This window comes from Fringilla coelebs (assembly GCF_963513975.1).
Source record: "Fringilla coelebs genome assembly, chromosome: 23".
Taxonomy (NCBI): Eukaryota; Metazoa; Chordata; class Aves; order Passeriformes; family Fringillidae; genus Fringilla; species Fringilla coelebs.
In genome coordinates, this window is record NC_140049.1 from 3064880 (window position 1) to 3086285 (window position 21406).

Genomic DNA, 21406 nt, shown 5'->3' on the forward strand with positions numbered 1-21406 from the left:
TCCCTTAAAACCCCACTACAGCGCGGGGCTGGCTCCCACTCCTGTAGGAACGGGACTCATCCCAAGCAACGTCGAGATCCCTTAACTTCAACCTCACACACGCGTGACCTCATTGTCCCACCGGGGCCACAGTGAAGTGACAATTCCCCGCCACTCCCAGCACTGGATCCGTGCTCATCCATGCAGGAATTCCGGGACGAGGTTTCCCCGCCGGCCCAGATCCTCAGGGATGTGTCCCGGATGAATTCCAGGATGAGCCGAGTGCCGTTGGGTTTAAACACCCCCCAAAATTCCCTAAAAATGTTGGGAATCTTGGAAAGAATCCATCCAGCCTTAGGCTGAGGTTTGCTCATGCTTAGGCTGAGACCAAAGTGTTTGCACCAGGTTTATGTAATGATTTTGTAAGGTTTTTGCAAGAATTTTGTAAGGTTTTTGTAAAGTTTTTTAAGGTTTTTCTGAGGTTTCTCTAAGGTTTTTGTCAGGATTTTGTAAGGTTTTGATGAGGATTAATTAAGATTTTGTAAGGTTTTTTTAGGTTTTTATGGTGCTTATGTGTTTTCATGAGGTTTTATAATGTCTTTGTGAGGTCTTCTTTATGGATTTTGTAAGGATTTGTCAGGTTTTTGTAAGGATTTTGTGACATTCTTTGTAAGGTGCTTGTAGGGCTTTTTAAGGTTTTTATGAAGTTTTTATGATGCTTATGTGCTTTCATGACATTTGATAAGGTTTTTGTACAGGTGTTTGGAGGTTTTTTGAGGCTTAACAAGGTTTTGGTACCATTTTTTATGGTTTTTGAGGTTTTGTAAGGTTTTTGTACCGTTTTGTTATGGTTTTTTGAGGTTTTGTAAGGTTTTTGCTAAGTTTTGTGATGGTTTTTTGAGGTTTTGTAAGGTTTTTGCCAAGTTTTGTTAGGGTTTTTTGAGGTTTTGTAAGGTTTTTGCCAAGTTTTGCATGGTTTCTGCCAGGTTTTCGAGACTTTCACGAGACTTTGACCTCTGAGCCGGGCCTAACCCCACTAAAGACTAACTCGTGTTCTAACCTGTCCCCCAGCCGCCAATGGATCGTCCATATGGGACATCAGAGCCATGGCAAACAGTAACTGGGCAAACATCACCTGGAGCCACAATTTCTCGGCAGGAACTGACTTTGTGGTTAAGTATATCACCAGTAAGCATCAGATCGCGTGGGGACTCTACGGGGTGGCGCTGCCCTTAGAGATCCTGCCAGCTCCCGCCCTTTCCTTGGATTTTTAATTCCATGATTCCATGGCCAGCTTGGAAAAAAAAAATAGAAGGGAAAACGTGGTGGTTGTGGCGGTTGGGGGCAGATCAGAGGCGGTTCTCCGGGGGTTCCCTCTCCGTGCGCCGACGGCCGTGGGGTTTGATGATCTTTGGGAATGTCGAGGTCAACGGGAAGAGGTGGAGAACAGAGAGGAAAATGAAATTGATGGGAATTTGGAAGATGGGATTCCTGAACCTGGAGTTGGCAGAATCCTCTAAGATCCCAAACCTCCTCCTCGGTGTTCCTTAGCGTTGTACGGCTCCGTCCTGGGCTGGAGGCAGAGCCGGGATTTCTGGGTTTGGCGCTGGTTTAGGGAGATGTTTTTGTCTTGTTGGTTGGTTTGGGGTTTCTGGAGAGGCAGTGCCGGCTGCTGCTCATCCCCGAGTTTATTTCCCAGCCCTCGCATCCGCTGCTGTGCCGGTCCGGAATCCCTGAAATTGTAATTCCAGGCAGGAAACCCCTCCTGCCATCCCAGCTTCCCTTAGGAGGTGACCTTGAATTGTCCTTGAAATTATTCCCTGTGCAAAGCAGTGCCTGGTCTCCAAAATTCCCATATTTCAGGATATGCATGAGCTTGCCAGGCCCTAAATCCCACATATCCCAGCTCCCAACCCACCCCTATTTTTTCCCAGTCACTGGAAAGCACAAGGGGCAAGCCCAGGTGCTGAATCCATGCAGCAGCATCAATTCCTTGGGATTCCCCCTCCAGGATTTGGCTGAGGGAGGAAATCTTGAAGATTTCAGCCCTTTCTGGACAGCCGTGGTAGTACAAAATCTCAAAGCCACAATAACAACCCCAGAAGCACCTCGTCCCCAGGGCAGTGACCCCAAACCAGCAGTTCCATGGCTCTGGTACCGACCCTAAATCAGCAGCTCCTTGTCCCCAGGGCAGTGACCCCAAACCAGCAGGTCCTTGGCTTTGGTACCAACCTCAAACCAGCAGTTCCTTGGCTCAGGAAATGACCCCAAACCAGCAGGTCCTTGGCTCTGGTTCCGACCCTAAATCAGCAGCTCCTTGTCCCCAGGGCCACATTATTCCCACTCAATCCCAGGGATTTTACAGTGCCTTGTCTGCAGTATCGTGACCCCAAACCTGCAGTTCCTGGGCTCGGGAAACGACCCCAAACCAGCAGTTCCTTGGCTCAGTACTGACCCCAAACCAGCAGTTCCTTGGCTCAGTACCGACCCCAGACAGCAGCTCCCTGCCCCAGGAGCCATGTAACTCCCGGCCAGCCCCCAGGGCCAGCCCCACGCCTGGGCCGCAGTGTCCCCGCTGTCCCCGCGGGGTGTCCGGGCGGGGTTTGATGTGCGGTTTCTGTTCCCCAGGTAACAAGACAGAGAAATCAATCCCCGTTAAGGCTCAGGGCCCGTCCTCGGTGCAGCTGGCGGATCTGACGCCGGGGATGATGTACAAGCTGTGGGTGTTCCCCATATGGTCCCACCCCAGCGAGCACTCGTACATTACCTTTACCACCAGCTCAGGTGAGACAGGCGTCGGCCGCGTGTCCCCAGAGTGTCCCCGGCGTGTCCCCAGCATGGCCCCGGCATGGCCCCGGCATGGCCCCACCATCCCCACGGTGCTTTGGCCATGGCTGCATGGAAATCCTTCATCCCACTGCCCCAAACTCGGCGTTGCATGGAGGACGAGAATCTCAGGAAGGAATGGAGATCCCTTTGGATGGGGATCCCTCAGGATGGGAATCCCTCAGGATGGGAATCCCTCTGGATGGGGAATCTCTTGGGATGGGGAGCCCTCAGGATGGGGATCCCTTTGGTTGGAGATCCTCGGGATGGGGATCCTTTGTAATGAGAATCTCCCAGGATGGGGATCCTTTGGATAGAGATCCCTCAGGATGGGGATCCCTCTGGATGGGGACCCTCAGGATGGGGATCCCTCTGGATGGGGAATCCCTTTGGATGGGGAATCCCTTGGGATGGGGATCCCTCTGGATGGAGACCCTCGGGATGGGGATCCCTCTGGATGGGGAATCCCTTTGGATGGGGAATCCCTTGTAATGGGAATCCCTCTGGATGGGGATCCCTTTGGATGGAGATCCTCGGGATGGGGATCCTTTGGATGGAGACCCTCGGGATGGGGACCCCTTTGGATGAGGATCCCTTTGGATGGGGATCCCTTGGAATCGAGATGGGGATTCTTTGGAATGGAGGAAAGGAAGGAGAGTGCGTTCACGTTGTCACAGCCTCTGCCTGCGGCCCCTTGGTGCCCGTTGGGACTCTGGGGGACAATGAGGCATCACTGATGGGGTGCAGGATTGGGAGTGGGAATGTGGTGATGGCACAAGAGTATCCCCAGGGATTTCCATACTCCTGGGATGTTTCCCTGGCACTTAGTGTGGAATTTTCAAGGCTTTGTATCCGTGTGGTTTCCGCATTTTCCTGGCTGTGGATTTCCCTGGTTGTGCGTTTGTAAAACTCTGCCATTTCCTCCCGAGGATTCCCAGTAAATCCAAACAGCCCTAAATCCCTTCATATCCACCCAGGGCCTTTCCAAAGGGATCTGTGCACAGCTCCTGTCAATTCCACTCTGCTGGAATTCCACGGAGCAGGAAATACTGCAGCAGCCTCCCTGAGAGTGTTGTAGGTAGAGGTGGGGATTTCCAAGGAATTAAAATGGCTTTGCTCGGCTCCAGCTGTGGGATGGGAAACTCTGGCAATTTCCAGACCCTGCCAGGAATGGCAAAAGGAAAATGGGAATCTCAAAGAGAGAGAGAGCTGTGGGAATTGGGGAGCAGTGCTCCCCACACCCCCTGTGCACAGCCAAAATTGTCAGAAAATCTGGAACATCACCGGGTAATTCCCTGGAAGGGACAGATGGCAGCTGCTGATGTTCCATGGAATTAACATTGGAAAAGCCTCTGCCATCACTGAGCCCCACCATTCCCTGGCACTGCCAAGGCCACCGTGTCCCCAGGTGCCACATCCAGGTGACTCTGGAGCGCCCAACCCTGCTCAATGCTGACAAACCCTCAGCTAAAGCTGTCCCCAAACTGCTCTGGGACTGAGCACATCCCTGGCACAGCAGCCCCTGGAATATTCTGGTCCCATCAGAGCTGATTTTGGACCCAGATCCCTCCCAGCACAGCTCCAGTTTTGAGTTAAATCCCCAATTTTGTTTCCCTTTCCCCGAATCTGAAATCTCCATCAGCTCCTGCCCTCCCATGGGAGTTATCCTTATGGATAATGATCTTATCCCTCTGAATAACCACTTTATCCCTCTGGAAAACCAATCCCAACCTGGACCCGCCTCTTTTCCTTCCTCCCCTTCTTTTCCCCCCATTTGGGATCCGTGGGGTGATGGAGGCGACAGCAAGTGGCCAGGCATCATTAAAAAAACAGCAAAAAAAAAGCACAATATCCTTGGCTGATTCCTGCTGGGAAGACTCTGCATATATTTTCCATAATTGAGAGGTTCCTACTGATATTTTCATGGAGAATAAGGGATGGAGCCACCTTTATCCCTGGGATTGAGGCTGGTGCTGACCTGAGCCCTGTGGGATGCACGGAGCTGTCGCTTTCCCTGCAGGAATAAACGCTCCACATCCATTTCTCTCCTGGCTGGATGCTGCTGACACAAGTGCCAGACCCCTGCTGACAATCCTATGGCATCGGGAATGCTTTGGATAAAAAGGAACTGAGCAGTTTTAGGGGTTTTTTGTTTTTTTTTTTTTTATTTTCATATCTTGTAAATCGTTGTTCCAAAGGTTTCTTCAGGCTGGGGGCAGATAAATAAGAAATATTCCCCTGCAGGAGGCTGAGGTCTGATTTCATTCCTGATTAACTGGCAGCTCATTAAGCCAAAAAAATTCCTCCCAGGAGCAAAGGGCACTTGGAAATGACAAAAATAGCCGAGTAGAGAAGGAGGGCTGCTAAATTTTAAATAAATAAATAAATAAATAGGTGAGTTTCTCAGCTTGTCTAAACACTGGGAAGAGTGTCCAGGGAAGGGAATGGAGATGGGGAAGGGTTTGGAGAGTTCTGAGGGAGCTGGGAAGGGTCTGGAGAGTCCTGAGGGAGCTGGGAAGGGTTTGGAGAGTCCTGAGGGAGCTGGGAAGGGTCTGGAGAGTCCTGAGGGAGCTGGGAAGGGTTTGGAGAGTCCTGAGGGAGCTGGGAAGGGTTTGGAGAGTCCTGAGGGAGCTGGGAAGGGTCTGGAGAGTCCTGAGGGAGCTGGGAAGGGTTTGGAGAGTCCTGAGGGAGCTGGGAAGGGTCTGGAGAGTCCTGAGGGAGCTGGGAAGGGTCTGGAGAGTCCTGAGGGAGCTGGGAAGGGGCTCAGCCTGGAGCAAAGGAGGCTCAGGGGGAATTTCTGGCTCTGCACAACTCCCTGCCAGGAGGGGACAGCCGGGGGGGATTTGGGATCTTATCCCAGGGAACGGGGACAGGAGGAGAGGGAACGGCCTCAGGCTGGGCTGGGGAGGCTCAGGTTGGACATCAGCAGGAATTTGCTGATGGAAAGGGCTGGAAGGGGCTGCCCAGGGGGGTTTGGAGTGCCCATCCCTGGAGGTGGCACTGAGTGCTCAGGGTGGGGATTGGGCACAGCTTGGACCCGATGATCCCACAGGGATTTTCCATCCTCAGTGATCCTGAGATTCTGGGAATAGGATCACACGAAGCTGCAGCCAGAGGGGACTTTTCACACCCAAAGATTCCTTTTGCAATCCAAGAAAAAAATTTGGTGGAGCTGAGCTCGGCTCCGGGCACATCAATGACAACTCTGAGCTAACGAATATTCTGCCACGAAATTATCATTAATTATTTTTTAAAAAGGCTCTGCAGCTGCAATTCCAATCAGGACCTGTCGTACCCTGCAGCTGCTTTCCATTTTCCCTCGAGGTTGGCCTCACCTTAAAGCAAATCACAAAATCCCCTGGGACAGTCAAACCTTCCTTCCTGACAGTCACTCGTGTACTCCAAATCTGCCTTTGCAGGGACTTTGATTTGGCCCTCAAGTGTTGCTTTTTTGGGAAGGGTGGATTTATCCTCCCTTTTTTAGGAAGGATGGATTTATCCCCCTTTTTTGGGAAGGATGGGAATTTTCCCCTTCCTTACAGGCAGTGCCCCCATCCTCCTGTGAGATCTCCTGCGGACTCGGGTTTTAAATCCTCCCTCCTTTCCACACCCAGCTCCAACTCCCACCCCACCTCTCAGGCTTCTCTGGGATTTCATATTTTGAAGACCTCCTTGTTTCTCCCTGGAAAAATCCCATCCCTGTTCATGGAATTTTTCCATCTCCAAGCTTTCCAGCAAAGCTTCCTTCCCTTCCCCTTCCCTTCCCCAGCACTCAGATTATTGAATCCATTTCTTTGTCATCATCTCATTCTCCCCATCTAAATGCACATCCTCGAGGACTCTGGAATTCAGGCTGGGATTGAGGAAATGTGGGATTTGGCAGTGTTGGAGCCAGAGGAGCCATCAGGCAGCTCCTTCCCCTCTCGGTGCTGCCCAAAATCCGCAAAATATTCCGGGTTCGGCGTCACTTCCTGACCAGAGATTCTCCTCCGTGTCATTCTCCTCTTTAATCCGAATTTCCTTGCCGTGTTTCACCTGCAATTCCCTGCATTTCATCCCGAGGAAAACCCTTCTTCTCTTGGCCTCAATTCCAATGGAACAAGAACAGTTTGGTCCCTTAAATTTTGTGGGTTGGGAATTTTTGCCAATCCAACCCATTTTTCCTTTGGCTGCCTCTCTTCCAAGATCCTTTCTCTCTCAACACATTAAGGGAGGGCTGCTCCCTGCTTTCTTTATCCCTCTTTTTCCTCACCAGATCTTCAGGATTTTCAGGATCTCCTGCCCATCTCCATTCCCAACTCCATCCCAGCCACCCTGGTTCTCCCAGATTCCCTCGGTTTTCCCTCAGCTTGGATAAACCCAGCCCCTCCGCCCTGCTGAAGGTTATTTTCTCCTCTGCCTCACTGAATTCCAAGGAGAGGCTGGAAAAGGCAGCCTTGGAGCTATTTTTAGGCCGTGGATCTGCCTGTCTGACCGTGTGGGAGAGCTGCGAGCCGGGAGTCGGGGAATGGCAGGGAGGACACAGGAGCTGGAGGATGGGAACAGGCTTGGAATTAATCCTATAAACAGGCAGGAGCCTTGGGAAGGTGCTGGAAGCAGGAATTTGCTGCAGGAGAAAACACTCGGAGCTATCAGACCCCTCTATGCTCCAGTTCATCCCAGTTCATCCCAGTTCATCCTAGTTCATCCCAGTTCATCCCAGTTCAACGCTTCCAACGAACCCTCAGAACTCAGCAATTCCCTGATCCAGCTGTGCTGCCCAAAATCCCTGGGCAGTAGGACTTGGGAATGTTTCTCTTGGATCTTCCAGCACCCAGGGCAGTTTTCAGGCGCAGCAAATTCCATCAGATTCCTTCCCCAGCTTCCTTCACCTTTTGTTTTTGCAATTCCCTTTTCCCAGGTTTTCCTTTCTGTTGGGGCCCTTCGCTGTTTGTGGCTCTTGATAAAACTGATTTTATTTTCCACCAGAAAAGGAAAGAAAAGCCATGAAAAAACATCACCAAAAAGCCCACCAAAAAACACCCAAAACCCCCAAAAAACTACAGGAAAAAAACCCCATCAAAACCACCAAAAACACCGATAAAACAACAAAACCAACCAAAACACTGTGATAAAAACACCAAAAACTCCACAAAAAACCCCAAAGAAAAACCAAGAAAACACCACAAAACCCCACCAAAAAATCACCAATAAAGCACCAAAAGACCACCAACTAAACACCAGAAAAACACCAAAAACCCACCAAGAAAACACCACAAAACACAAAAAACCCCACAAATTCTTGCACCACAACCTCAACCACACACCCGAACTAAAGAAAATTCCTGAAGCAGCGCCCTGAATTCCTCTTCCTCCATTCCCTGCATGGCTTGCTCCATTCCTTAGGAATATTTTCCCCTTTTTCCACAGCCTACACCAAGAACCAGGTGGACATCGCCACGCAGGGCTGGTTCATCGGCCTCATGTGCGCCATCGCCCTCCTGGTGCTCATCCTCCTCATCGTCTGCTTCATCAAGAGGAGCCGTGGTGGGAAGTATCCAGGTGAGGACGGGAATGGCCATTCCCAGGATTTCAGTCGGTCTGGGGTTCTTGGGGATCTTCCAGTGGTGGGGAATATCCAGGTGAGAGTGGGAATGGGAAATCCCAAAACTGAAATGGGTACGACATCATCCAGTCCTGGGAAATACCCAAGTGAGAGTGGGAATGGCCATTCCTGAGGGTTAAACAGGTCCAGAATCCTTGGGGATCATCCAGTCCTGGGAAATACCCAGGTGAGAGTGGGAATGGGAAATCCCAAAACTTAAATGGGTATGACATCATCTGGTGGTGGGGAATATCCAGGTGAGAGTGGGAATGGCCATTCCCAAGGGTTAAACAGGTCCAAGATCCTTGGGGATCATCCAGGGGTGGGGAATACCCAGGTGAGAGTGGGAATGGAAAATCCCAAAACTTAAATGGGTACAACATGGTCCGGTGGTGGAGAATATCCAGGTGAGAGTGGGAGTGGGAAATCCCAAATCTCAAATGGGTGTGGCAAAATACAGTGGTGGGGAATATCCAGGTGAGAGGTGGGAATGGCCATTCCAAAGGTTTCAGCAGGTCCTGAGCTCTTCCCCTTCAGAGACCACCCCCCCCCCAGGACCCTTCCCCAGCTCCTCCCCATTCCCAAACCCTTCCATCCTTACTGGTTTAACTGGGGGCGGGCTCTGCTCCTTCGCAGTGCGGGACAACAAGGACGAGCACCTCAATCCCGAGGACAAGAACGTGGAGGACGGATCCTTCGACTACAGGTAGGACCCCACGGAATGTCCGACCCCCCCCACCCCCATCAGCCCCTCCCCCACCATCACAGCCCCCTCCCCCACCCCGTGGTGCCACGAATCCCCCCCCCCGGAACGATCCCTGTCCCCCCTTTCCTCCTCCTGCCGCCTTCCCGCTGTAATTCCCGAAGGAAAGGGCTCCTGAAACGCTGCTGGAGCCGCCTGGTTGTGGGGTTCCACCTCCTCTTCCTGGGATTCTGAAATCGGCGACCTTGGACAGCTCCCAGCAGGAGTAAACCGACCTTAAGGGAACTTCTGACACATAAAATCCCAAAAAGCACCCCAAAAAACCTGGAGTCTGTAGCAGCCGGAGGGTATTTCTGGAGTATCCTAAAGGAGAAGTGCCCAAAGTTCTGTTGGGATCAGGCTGGGCAGGGCTGGGGTTCCGGGATCAGCTCCCTGGGATGGCTCCCACCAGGAGCAGAGACCTTAGTGGAACTTCCAACACATAAAATCACAAAAATCACCCCCAAAACCCAGACTCTGTAGCAGCCTGAGGGTATTTCTGAAGCACCCAAAAGGAGGATCCATGGGAGAAATGCCCAAAATTCCATTTGGATCAGGCTGAGCAGAGCTGGGATTCTGGGATCAGCTCCCACCAGGAACAGAACAACCTTTACAGAACTCCTGGCAAGTGAAACCCCCCCAAACCACCCCAAACCCCCAAATTTTGTAGCAGCCTGAGGGTATTTCTGCAGTCTCAGCTCCTGTCCTTCCCATAAAGGAATATCCATGGGAGAAATGCCCCAAACTCTGTAGGGATCAGCCCTGGAAGCAGGAAAGGGGAATGATTCGGGGTCTGCCTGTGCTCCAGCCCCACACAATCCCACAAAAACCCCCTGAAGGCTCCAGCAGGGATTCAGCCAGAACCTCTCTGACTGCCCCAGCTCCGTCCCGCTCTTCGCACGCAAATGTCACCCCCAAAGAGCAGCAGAGCCTTTTTCCCTCCAGGAAATCTCCTGGGATGTGTCAGAAAGGGACAGGAGCTTCCCAAGCATTCCCAGCTCTCCGTGATGCCCCAGGTGCAGGAGCAGGTCTGGCTGTCAGGGCTCACCCAGCAGCTGAGGGGATTTGGGACATTTTAATTTGAATTCTCTAAAAAATTAAAATTCCTTTTCCCACCTGAGCTGGAGACAAAACCCAACAGGGAATTTTCCCTCCTCCTTTAAACGGGGGGTTGATTGAATCCTGTGTTATTCCCAGCATGGGAAGAATGGGTTTGGGATTCAGGAAGAGATGGGGTAAGAATGGATTCTGCCACAGGATTTAGGGGGAAAAAAAGGAATCAGAAACAGAAATGGAACAGAACCAGGATCACATTAATTTCGCCAGAGGCATAGAAACTCCATTTCAGAGGGATTTTTTTATTCCAAAGGATTCCATGAAGCTCCCCAGACCCCCAGAAAACAAGGAATGCAAGCAGGATGCTGTAGGGAAAGGCTGGCATGTCCTAAACAGCACCCAGGGCCAGCCCCTTCCTCCCCTCCATGCTGCTCAGTGCTTCCAGGGGTGGCCAAAAATTCCACCTGTGAATTATTTTGGGATGCTCCCTTCGGATTCCGTGCTGGGACAGGGAAAGCAGCAGAGGAGGAACGAGCCCAGCCTGGTCCTGCTGCAGGTTTTGGGGTCAGACCCATCCCTTCCCAAGGCAGGATTTTTGGCATGGGAATGAGCCATAACCAGGACAGAGGCTGGCCCCAAATGGTGATTCCAGTCAGGATAGGGAGCCTCGTGCTTCCCAGATTTGTGGGGTGGCTTGTGGGAAGCCTGAACCCCCCATTTCCCACAGGGATTCCCACAGGGATTCCCACAGGGATTTCCCCAGGCCCAGCTTCTGGCAGCATTCCCAGATTTCCTGTCTCTGCTTCTCCAGAGCCCATGAAGGGAGGTCCAGCCACCCCCTCCTGGCCCCATCCACCATTCCTGAGTCAAATCCATGGCCAGGCACCTTCCCACTCCAAAGGGAACCCAAACTCTTGGAATGGCTGGCAGAAATCCCCTGGCACCATCCAAGGGGAAGGATTGGGGTGAATCCTTCATCCTTCTGCTCAGCTGCAGCTCTGACTTTCATGGACAATCCCATTCCCAAAATTTCCAAGGGAAAGGCAGGAGTCAGTGGAAGGACAATCAAAGGAGGACAATAAAAGGACAATAAAACTCCGGGATGGAGTCCATGGAGTTTTATGGACTAAATAAAGGGGGGAAAAAACTAATTTAGTAGGAACAGCAAAAAAAAATTCCTACAATCCATAAACCCATCAACTTTGCCCCCTCCTCCTGAGGAGCACCAGGATTCCTGGAGAATTCCAGGAGGTTTCCCTCCGGGAGGCAGAAGGGAAGGTGAAGCCGGAGGCTGGAGCTGTTGGCTGATGGAGCTCGGGGCTGATTGCGGGGCCGGGCTCCGGGAGGGGCAGCATTTGGGATTTCAGGGAAGGGCAGGAATTGAGCCCATCCCGGCTCCCGCTCCCACCTCCCCATGGCATGGCTGCTGTGCCCTCGTCACCCTCACGCCCCCGGCGCCCTGTGCATGCCACTCTCCGTGCTCCTCATCCCGAGATCCCGTCACATCTCTCCGCTCCGACCCCGGGATAATGGTGTTCCCAAAGCAGGGAAGCTCCTTCCCAGGCCAGGACCATTATCCACGGCCAAGGTTCCATGCCAGCACCGGTGCCTCATTATACCAAATGTTCCCTGCTGCCCTGGGGAGGCAGCTGGAAACTCCGGATGCCGGGAAGGGGATTTAGGGTCCAGATTTCCAGTCAGGGTTTCCAGGAGAAGGGCACGTGTGACACAGTGCAGGCAGTGCCGCTAGAGGAGGGGACATCTCAGCAGGCAGCGAGAGGGGAGGACACAGAACTGTGCCAGGAGCTTCGTGAGGGAGGAAAGCTCTGGAAAAGCCTGGGAAGGAGCAGGTTTATCCATAGGGCCATTCCAAGGAATCCCAGCAGGACTCTGGGGTGAACCCAGCCATCCTTGTCCTGCGGCATGCAGCTCCCCAGAGCCACCACTGTCCCCTGGATGCCACCCAGCCCTTCTTGGATGGCCCTTCCCACGCTGGGATGGCTTCCAAGGAGGCTGATCCCGCCTGGAATGGCTCTCCCTGCTCCATTTGGTATAACGAGGCGACAATTCCCTTTTTTTAAAATTTATTTTTTGGGTCATAGCACTCCCCCTGTGAATGCAGAACCTCCTCATTTCTCTCTCTGATCAGGCTCTTTCTGCTTCTCTCTGTTTTATTCCCATTCCTTCTCCTCCTTTTCACCTGGTCTATCCACATGGACCGTGAAGGTCTCTTGAAAGGTAGGACCTCGTGCTGCCAGAAGTCCGGCACATTCCGCTTTTTTGGGAATTTTGTTTTCCTTCCTTCCTTCCTCCCGTTGATTTCTTCACGGCCAAAACTCCCCTGACCCCCTTCCCACATCCCTGCCTAACACATTAAACAAGATCCCTCTAATTCCCGCTGCCACAGGGACTTCTGGAGACTCAGATCCTGCTTGGAATTGCTCTGTGGGCTGGGTGCACCCCCCAAATCCAGCCAGGCCCCCCGGCTCCAGCTGCCGATCCCTCCTGGTGGAGCGGGATTGAACTTGGGAATGCACGTGGGATATTTCAAGGAAAAAAATCCTACGGATTTTCGAGGGAAAACTGTGTTTTTTCAAGGAAAAATTATTATTTTCCAAGAAAAAGTGCATCCCAGGGGATGGGGACAAGGGACACGAGCCAGAACCGCTGGATCCTGTCCAACTGCCCACTCTTAGTCCTGAAAATCCTCCCTCCGGCTCCAGCCTCCCCTTCTTCCCGACGATTTATGGGATTCAGGAGAGCATTTCCCACGTGATTCCCATCTGGGCACTCCAGCTCCCTAACGCCTGGTTCAGCTGCGCTCCCAGAAATCCATTTTAACAGGGTTAGATCCCATCAGGAGTTGACGGAAAACCGCCGCTCCCTCCTAACGCACTAACGGGGTAAACGGGTCCTGGAGAGAGGTAAAACCAGCAGGAATTCTCTGGGAATGCATTCCCAGCGGGAATTTGGCGCTGCAACCCCTCAGTTAGGGATGATCCAGCTCCAGAATTGGCTTGAGCCACCCCCCAAAGTTTGGGAAGGGGCGTTGGGAATCGAGGATCTGCGTTTTGCCGCTCTCTACTCCGCGTTTTTTGGGGCTTTCTAACCAGTCCTGCTTCCTCACTGAACTATTCCTCCTTTTTTCCTCAAAAATATCTGCTTCCAGATCTAACAATTTTGGGTTTTTTTTGTTGTTGTGATGCCAAGTTAATAGGAAATTTCAAATATTGGGGTTGTGTTATGGAATTCCCAAAGCGCCGATCCGAGGAAAGGCGCGGTGGGATCCCGAATTCCTCTCCCACTTCAGGGAGCTGATAAATCCCATGGAATGAGGGAGAATTAATCCCATGGAATGAGGGAGAATTAATGCCTTGCCCTGCTCAAGAGCCCAGGAAAAGTAGAAAAAACAAAAAAAAAAATCCCTAAATTTTCACCAATTTTAAGGAAAATAAAGGAATGGAGTGGAGTGAGCCTGGCAGATCCCAAGCTAAAAAAAAAAACAACTGGAAAAAGACAGGAATGGAGGTGGGAGGACAAATATTTCGGGGATGTCTTCAGGAATAGGACAGAATTTGCATGAACTAAGGGATAGTTGATATAAAAATTAATTTTTATATCAATTTTGAGCAATCCACTCTCATCCTTCCCAAAATATCTCAATTTATGGGGTACCAATCCCTGCCCTCCGAGGAAAAACAGCTTTTCCTTGGTTGAATTTTGATTTAAAGGAATTCTTTAAAGTGGTATTTTTCCCTTTTTGGGTCAAACTCTTTATTTTTAAGTGACCTGGCTTTTAGTGAAAAGGAGGAAAACCCAGACTGAGCAAGGGAAAATGCCCAGAAATAAACTGGGAAAGGGAAATTCCCAGGAGTTTTGGAAGCTGCACAAAACTTGGCATCCTAAAAGTGTCCCCTCGCAATGCTCCCCATTGCATGTGGTTTTTTCCAAGGAAAAACTGTGGTTTCCAAGAAAAAAACTGCATTTTTTCAAGGAAAAACTGCATTTTTTCAAGGAAAAACTCTGTTTTCAAGAAAAAATGTGATTTTTCAAGGGGAACTGTTTTTTCAAGAAATAACTGCATTTTTTTCAAGGTAAAACCATGTTTTCCAAGGAAAAAAATGTGGTTTTTTTCAAGGAAAAACTGTGTTTTCTCAAGGAAATTTGGGGACAAACCACTCAACCAGGTCACCAAGGGTGGCCAAAACTCTGAGAGAGAAAGAACCCAAGGGAAGAATATTCCTGATGTTCATCCAGACCCATTGATCCAGATTTTGGGCGGGGTATTGAGGTTAAGAAATCTAGAGCAAGAAATCGAGGTTGAAAACCTGAGATTTAGAAATTGAGATTTAGAAACTGAGAGTGAGAAACTGAGATTAATGAATTGAGGTTAAAAACCTTGAGATTTAGAAATTGAGAGAAAGAAATTTGGAGTAAGGAATTAAAGTTAAGAAACTGAGAGAAAGAAATTGAGAGTAAGAATTTGAGGGTAAAAAAATGTGAGTAAGAAATCAAGGTTAGGAAATTAAGGTTAATAAATTGAGGTTAAAAAATTTAGATTTAGAAATTCTGATTGAGGAATTGAGGGAAAGGAACTGAGATGAGGAAATCGAGGTTTAAGAAATTTGAGGTGAGGAAAACGAGGTTAAGAAATTTGATTTCTGAGCTGAAAAACCACAAAATTGGGTGTTCAGAGATCCCAACCCCCTCCACCCCCCACACTCCCCAACACCCAGACGAGCCCCCACGATTTAGGGCTCTGCCGAGCCGCGTTCCCGCTGCGGATCGATTTAGGATCCCCATCCCTCGGGGGAAGGTTTTCAGCCCCGTTTCTCAACCCTTGCCGTGTCTGTCTGTCTTCTGCTGCCAGCGATGAAGACAACAAACCTCTTCCCAACAGCCAGACCTCGCTGGACGGCACGATAAAGCAGCAGGAGAGCGACGACAGCTTGGTGGACTACGGAGAAGGGGGCGAGGGCCAGTTCAACGAGGACGGCTCCTTCATCGGCCAGTACACGGTCAAGAAGGACAAAGAGGAGACCGAGGGCAACGAGAGCTCCGAGGCCACGTCCCCCGTCAATGCCATTTATTCCTTGGCATAGCAAAAAGGCTGGGAAAAACACCCACAGCCCGAGGGGTTCGGAGCGGCCGGGGGTTCCGCCGGCAGCCGCCGCCGCCGCCGCCTCCGGCAGGAGAGGGAATCGAGCGAGGACTGAAATGAAAAAACAAACAAACAAAAAAAAAATAGAGAAAAAAATTTAAAATGGCAAAAAAAATATACACAAAAAAAAAAAGGGGAAAAACAAAAAAAAAAAAGAAAAATATTCCAACCAACAAGGCAGCCCAGGCGGCCGCCAATGCCGTTTATCCTTAGCAAACGAGCCAATGGCGAAGGACGCGCGGGGCGGGAGCCGGAGCGGGAATCGGGGCTGAGCTGGAGCTGCTGGAGGGGAGGAGATGCTCGAGCTGCTCCCCAGTTTGGGATTACTCCCCAGTTTTGGGGTGCTCCTAAGTTTGGGACCACTCCCCAGCTTTGGGGTTGCTCCCCCGTTTTAGGGCTGTTGCCTAGTTTGGGGCCGCTCCTCAGTTTTGGAGTTGCTTCCCAGTTTGGGATTGCTCCTCAGTTTTGGGGTTGGTCCCCAGTTTTGGGGTTGCTTCCCAGTTTGGGATTGCTCCTCACTTTGGGGCTGCTCCTCATTTTGGGGTTGCTTCCCAGTTTTGGGGTTGTTCCCCAGTTTTGGGGCTGCCTCAGGGCCAGTCTGGAGGGGCCCCATGTTGTTCTCGGCTCCCCGAGGCTTTTTTTTTTAGTTTTTCCAGGAAGGTTCTGGATCAGAGGGAAAGGGGAAAAGAAAAAGAATTTTGGGGAGGGATGAGGGGTGAGAGGGGCCTGGGCAGAGCAAAGGCATGGAAGGAGGAAAGGGGTGGATTTTGGGGTGAAAACACCGGATTATTCAGCCGTCCATACTCACGGCAGCACCTTGCCCATAACCTCTCCCAAAAAACACTCCTTCCTGAAAAAACCTATGCAGGGAAGAGCAGGTCCCCACCACCTCCCTCAGCAGCGGGATTTGTCCTTGCTGAGTCTGGGAAAACCCACAGGGAGCTCATCCCCCGTTCCCACCGAGCTCCGGAGCACCCCGGGAGGAGAAGAGGTTGTGGAGGAACTTTTGGGATTTCTGGAAGGACAGGGAAGAGCCTCTCCCCTGCCAAGCCTGGGGTAACAGCACTGCAGAAAAACCTTTTTTGGGTTTAAATTTGCTTTGTAGGGATTTTGTGGGGAGCCGCCCCACGCCTGCTTTCTTTCCAAGGCAACTCCATAAATCCAATGTAGCAAAGAGGGCCTGGAAGAAGGAGCGGGATCAGAATAAGACGAGGAGACCACAATGATGAATGAAAAAATAATCCAAGCAAACTGCTGAGGATGGAAAAAACCCCCGGGATCAGGGGGAGGATTCCCTGAAGGATTCAGGGCCACACCAAGAGGAAGGAACACAGGACTGAAACCCACACCTCCACGGGCATCGGGATGAACCGGATGCTGTTTTTCCCACTAAACCCCCTCCTCCTTTCTGACAGTGGCCTTTCCCCCCTCCAGCACTCAGCCAAGCCACCGTGGGACCCCCATCCCGCCTGGAGACTCCCAGGATTTCAGCAACCCCTCCCCTGAGCGCTCCCTCACATGCCTTACACAGCTTGGGACTTGCCGGGGAGTCACTCCGAGGATGCTCTTCCCACTCCGCTTCCGCGCCCCCGACGGCCTTGGATCCACCTGAGCAGTAGGAATGGGATGTCTGGGAGCGTTCCCAGCTCTCCCAGCACGGATCAGGGTAGAAGGCAGGGATTCCTGATGGACTGTGTCCCGTGAATCCTCCCACTTCCTGCACTTTTGAAACCAAAGGTACCTTTGCGAAGAGAGAGAGAGAGAGATCCGGTTTCCTTCGGAAAAGATGGATTTTTGGATGGATTTTCCTTTTGTTTTTTGTTTTGTTTGTTTTTTGGTTTTTTTTTGTTTTTTTTCTGAGGAGGATGGAGGTTTTTTTGGATGGGATGCAACGGGATTTGTGCAGTTATTCTTTCTGCTCTGGAGACTTGTGGGTGACAGGGATACTCCCACTGCTACGGAATGTGGAGAGGGACTTTGCCACATCCCGATGGATCCTGGGAAGAGCCCGGACCGGGCCGACACGAGAGATGGATGCAAATTAATCCAATGCAAATGCCTTCCTTAAAATAATAATTATCATTTATCTTGGTCGTCTTCTCTGATAGGTCAAACGTGGGGTGAAGATGGAGCTCGTGGGGTCGGATTTGGTGACCTTAAAAGGTCCCTTCCCACCCGAATCGTTCCATGAAACCAACGGCAAAGGAATTCCAGGGTTTAGGTCAGGGTCGAGAGGCAGAGCCCCCTCAAAGAGCTGGGGGAGCTGTCCCAGGGATGTCCCTCATCTGTCACGCCCTGCCAGGACCCTCCAGCGGTGTCCCCTGGCAGGGACAGCCCCGTTGTGGCCCTCAGTGTGGACACAGCCACGCCCCAGTCCCCGTCCTGCCGCCCATCCCGTTCAGGACAGCGACTCCCAGAATTCCATCCAGCGTTTGGGCAAACACCCCCCAGGCCAAAGGTGACACGGCCCTGGGATGGGGACAGTCCCATTCCCAAAGGTGACACTGCCCTGGGATGGGGACAATCCCATTCCCAAAGGTGACACCGTCCTGGGATGGGGACAATCCCATTCCCAAAGGTGACACCGCCTCTGGGATGGGGACAATCCCATTCCCAAGGGTGACACCGCCCTGGGATGGGGACAGCCCCGTTCCCAAAGGTGACACTGCCCCTGGGATGGGGACAATCCCATTCCCAAGGGTGACACCACCCCTGGGATGGGGACAGTCCCATTCCCAAAGGTGACACCATCCTGGGATGGGGACAATCCCATTCCCAAAGGTGACACCGCCTCTGGGATGGGGACAATCCCATTCCCAATGGTGACACCGCCCTGGGATGGGGACAGCCCCGTTCCCAAAGGTGACACTGCCCCTGGAATGGGGACAATCCCATTCCCAAGGGTGACACCACCCCTGGGATGGGGACAATCCCATTCCCAAGGGTGACACAGCCCCTGGGATGGGGACAATCCCATTCCCAAGGGTGACACCATCCTGGGATGGGGACAATCCCATTCCCAAGGGTGACACCACCCTAGGATGGGGACAATCCCATTCCCAAAGGTGACACCGCCCCTGGGATGGGGACAATCCCATTCCTAACTCCCAGCTGAGTTTGGGCAACTCCCTGCCCAGGCACCGCTGGGAATGAGAAACAAATCCAGCCTCTGGATCTGGGATCTTCCCAGCACTCCCAGTCCTCGCTGCTGGCAGGGACCACAAGGCACCTCCAAACCTTCGGAAATCAGGCAGGGATTGCTGGAAGTGGGTCTGTGTTGGGCATCCATGATGTGCCATTCCCAGGAAAAGCCGTATTCCTGGACCACCCCACCCCTGAGGAAATCTCTCAGCATCCCTTTGGAAAAAGAGGAATGGGAAGGAGCTGGATTCCGCCCAACCTTATCCCGAATTTCCTCACAAAATTCCCCAGGTTACTTTGAGTAATGAGAAGAGGGAGGAGGTGCAGAGGTGGACAAACAACTCAGTGTAAGTTACTCACAGCCCTGTCTCAGCTCGGTGTAAGAGTAACTCAACATTTCCAAGGTTTAGCAAAAATTCTGACATTTATTCAAAATTTCCCCCCTGGAGTTTTGGAACCTAAAGAAAATCCAGGTTAAAAACTCATCCAGGGAGAAAAGCCCTGACCCCAAACCTTCCACAGCGCTCACAGGGTGACCCCACAGCTCCCAAAAAAACAGACAGGGCTGGGATGAACCCACACTGTGTCCTGGGAGCATCCTTGGAGCAGGAGATGGATGGAAGGATGGATGGATGGATGGATGGATGGATGGATGGATGGATGGATGGATGATGGATGGATCCATGGATCCATGGATCCATGGATGGACAGATGGATGGATGGATGGATGGATGGATGGATGGATGGATGGATGGATGGATGGACGGATGGAGTGATCCATGGATGGATCCATGGATGGATGGATGGAGGGATGGATGCAGAATCCACACAAAGATTTGTGGTGCCGAGGGATCTTCCCCATCCTGATCCTGATCCCATTCCCTGGCAGCTGCCCTGCTGTTCTATCCCCTCTCCAGAGGGGACATCCCGGTCACCTCCTGTCCTGATTCCTGTGGTGGCCCCCAGGGCTAGCAGGGATGCTCCCATTCCCATCACAGGGACAAGGATCCCTCCCTGGGATCAGCACAACCTCTCTGGGGCAGGGAACACTCTCATCTCTCCAGGAGAAAGAACCCTTTCTTCATCAAGTGTTTAAATCAGGAGCCAACTTCTCATTCAGAAATAAAAAGGGAAGAGCCAGACCCAAAACTCCAGCACCAGACCCCAAATCCCCACATCACACCCCAAATTCCAGAGCCAGACCCCAAATCCCCGCACCACGCCCCAAATTCCAGAGCCAGACCCCAAATTCCAGCACCACACCCCAGATTCCAGCAGTCTCAGGAGCCGAGCTCAACCCCAAATGTGTAGATTCGTCCTGTTCCTACAACATTCCGAGCCAACTCCACATCCATGTCCTGGAGATGAATCCAGGCTCCATCTCAGTTCCAGGGGCCTCCCTGGCACCCAGCCCTGGGACAGCTGACGGGAACACCAGGAATTTGGGATACGAGGACATCGCTGTGCTTCCGTGATCCGGAGGCTGCTCTCATTCTCCCTGAGGTGACACCACAACTGGAGGCACAAAATCAGCTGGAAAAGCTGGAATTTTCATCCAAACCCCGAAATCCTGCTTGGAGAAACCCAACCCAATGGGACATGCTGTCCCTGCTGCCAGCATTGCCTTCCTGGAGGTGACAGATCCCAAACCCAGGTGTCACCGACGATCCGGGAGATCCAGGAGGGAGAAGGGCAGAGCTGGGCAGCGTCACCCAGGGCCACCACAGCGCTCGCTCTGGCCATGCCACCGCCTTTTCCTGGCACATCCCAACGCCACCACCCACCCTGGCACATCCCAAAGCCTCTCCTCATGGCACAGGTCCCAGCAGAGCTGCGAGTGCCACCTGCGACGTCACCTCCTCGGCCCAGGCTTTCCGTGTACCTGCAGCAACCGAGATTTCAGTTAAGCAATAAAAAAAAAAACAAAAAACAAAACCTTATCAAGGAAAAAAACAAAAAAAAGACAAAAAAAGGACAAAAAAAAAAAAAGACACCTCCTATTTCTTGCACTAAAAGCTGTTTTATTAACGAGAATAACGATGCTTTTCTGGTCCTCACAATGCCACCCATGGCATCAGTAGCGCCCCTCGCCTGCGTCTCCGTGTCCTCACGTCGGGGTTTGGTTGTTCAACGCTGTCTGGACCCCGTGTCGGACCCCCAAAATTCCGTGTCAACCTCCAGATTCCATGTCAAACCCTGAAATTCATGTCGAACCCCAAAGCTCTGTGTCAGACCTCCAAAACTCCGTGTTGAACCCTCAAATTCCATGTCAAACCCTTAATTTCCTTGTCAAACCCTTAATTTCCTTGTCAAACCTCCAAAATTCTGTCAGACCCACAAATTCCATGTCACACCCCCAAAATTCTGTGTTAACCCCCCAAAATTCTGTCAGACCCCCAAATGTCCATGTCAACCCCTCAGAATTCCATGTCGACTCCAAAAATCCCGTGTCAACCACCCAAAATTCCATGTCAACCACCCAAAATCCTATGTCAACCCTCAAAATTCTATGTTGGACCCCCAAAATTCCATGTCAACCCCCCAAAATTCTATGTCCCCCCTCCAAATTCCATGTCAACCCCCCAAAATTCTATCTCCACCCTCCAAATTCCATGTCAACCCTCCAAAATTTTGTCAGCATCCCAAAATCCCATGCTGGACACCCAAAATTCCATGTCAGACCCCCAGACCAGAGTCCTCCCTCCAAAATATCATTTTAAATGTCTGTTCCTCCCTCTCACATCAGACAGAAAGTACCGTGACTGTTTTTGTTTTGATTTAATTTGTAAATATCTTGTGATCCGTCCGTCCTCTCTGTCCAACCTCCCGGCTGGTCTCAAGTATCCTGTGTATTCATTTGCCTTTTTTTTAAAGCAAAAAAAAATAAAAGAAAAACAAAGAAGAAGGAAAAAAACCC

The 21406-nt window shown here is 51.5% G+C and overlaps 1 protein-coding gene across 1 annotated transcript in view; it reads left to right on the forward strand.

The window, feature by feature from the left end:
* Window positions 1-18025, forward strand: part of NFASC (neurofascin) — an 80213-nt gene extending 62188 nt beyond the window's left edge. Inside the window, exons 26-30 of the mRNA XM_084220449.1 lie at window positions 1051-1167; window positions 2608-2763; window positions 8215-8346; window positions 9026-9095; window positions 15058-18025. Of these exons, the coding sequence (XP_084076575.1) occupies window positions 1051-1167; window positions 2608-2763; window positions 8215-8346; window positions 9026-9095; window positions 15058-15289 (707 nt within the window). The 3' untranslated portion in view covers window positions 15290-18025. The remainder of the gene's footprint in view (window positions 1-1050; window positions 1168-2607; window positions 2764-8214; window positions 8347-9025; window positions 9096-15057) is intronic.
* The last annotated feature ends 3381 nt before the right edge of the window (window positions 18026-21406 follow it).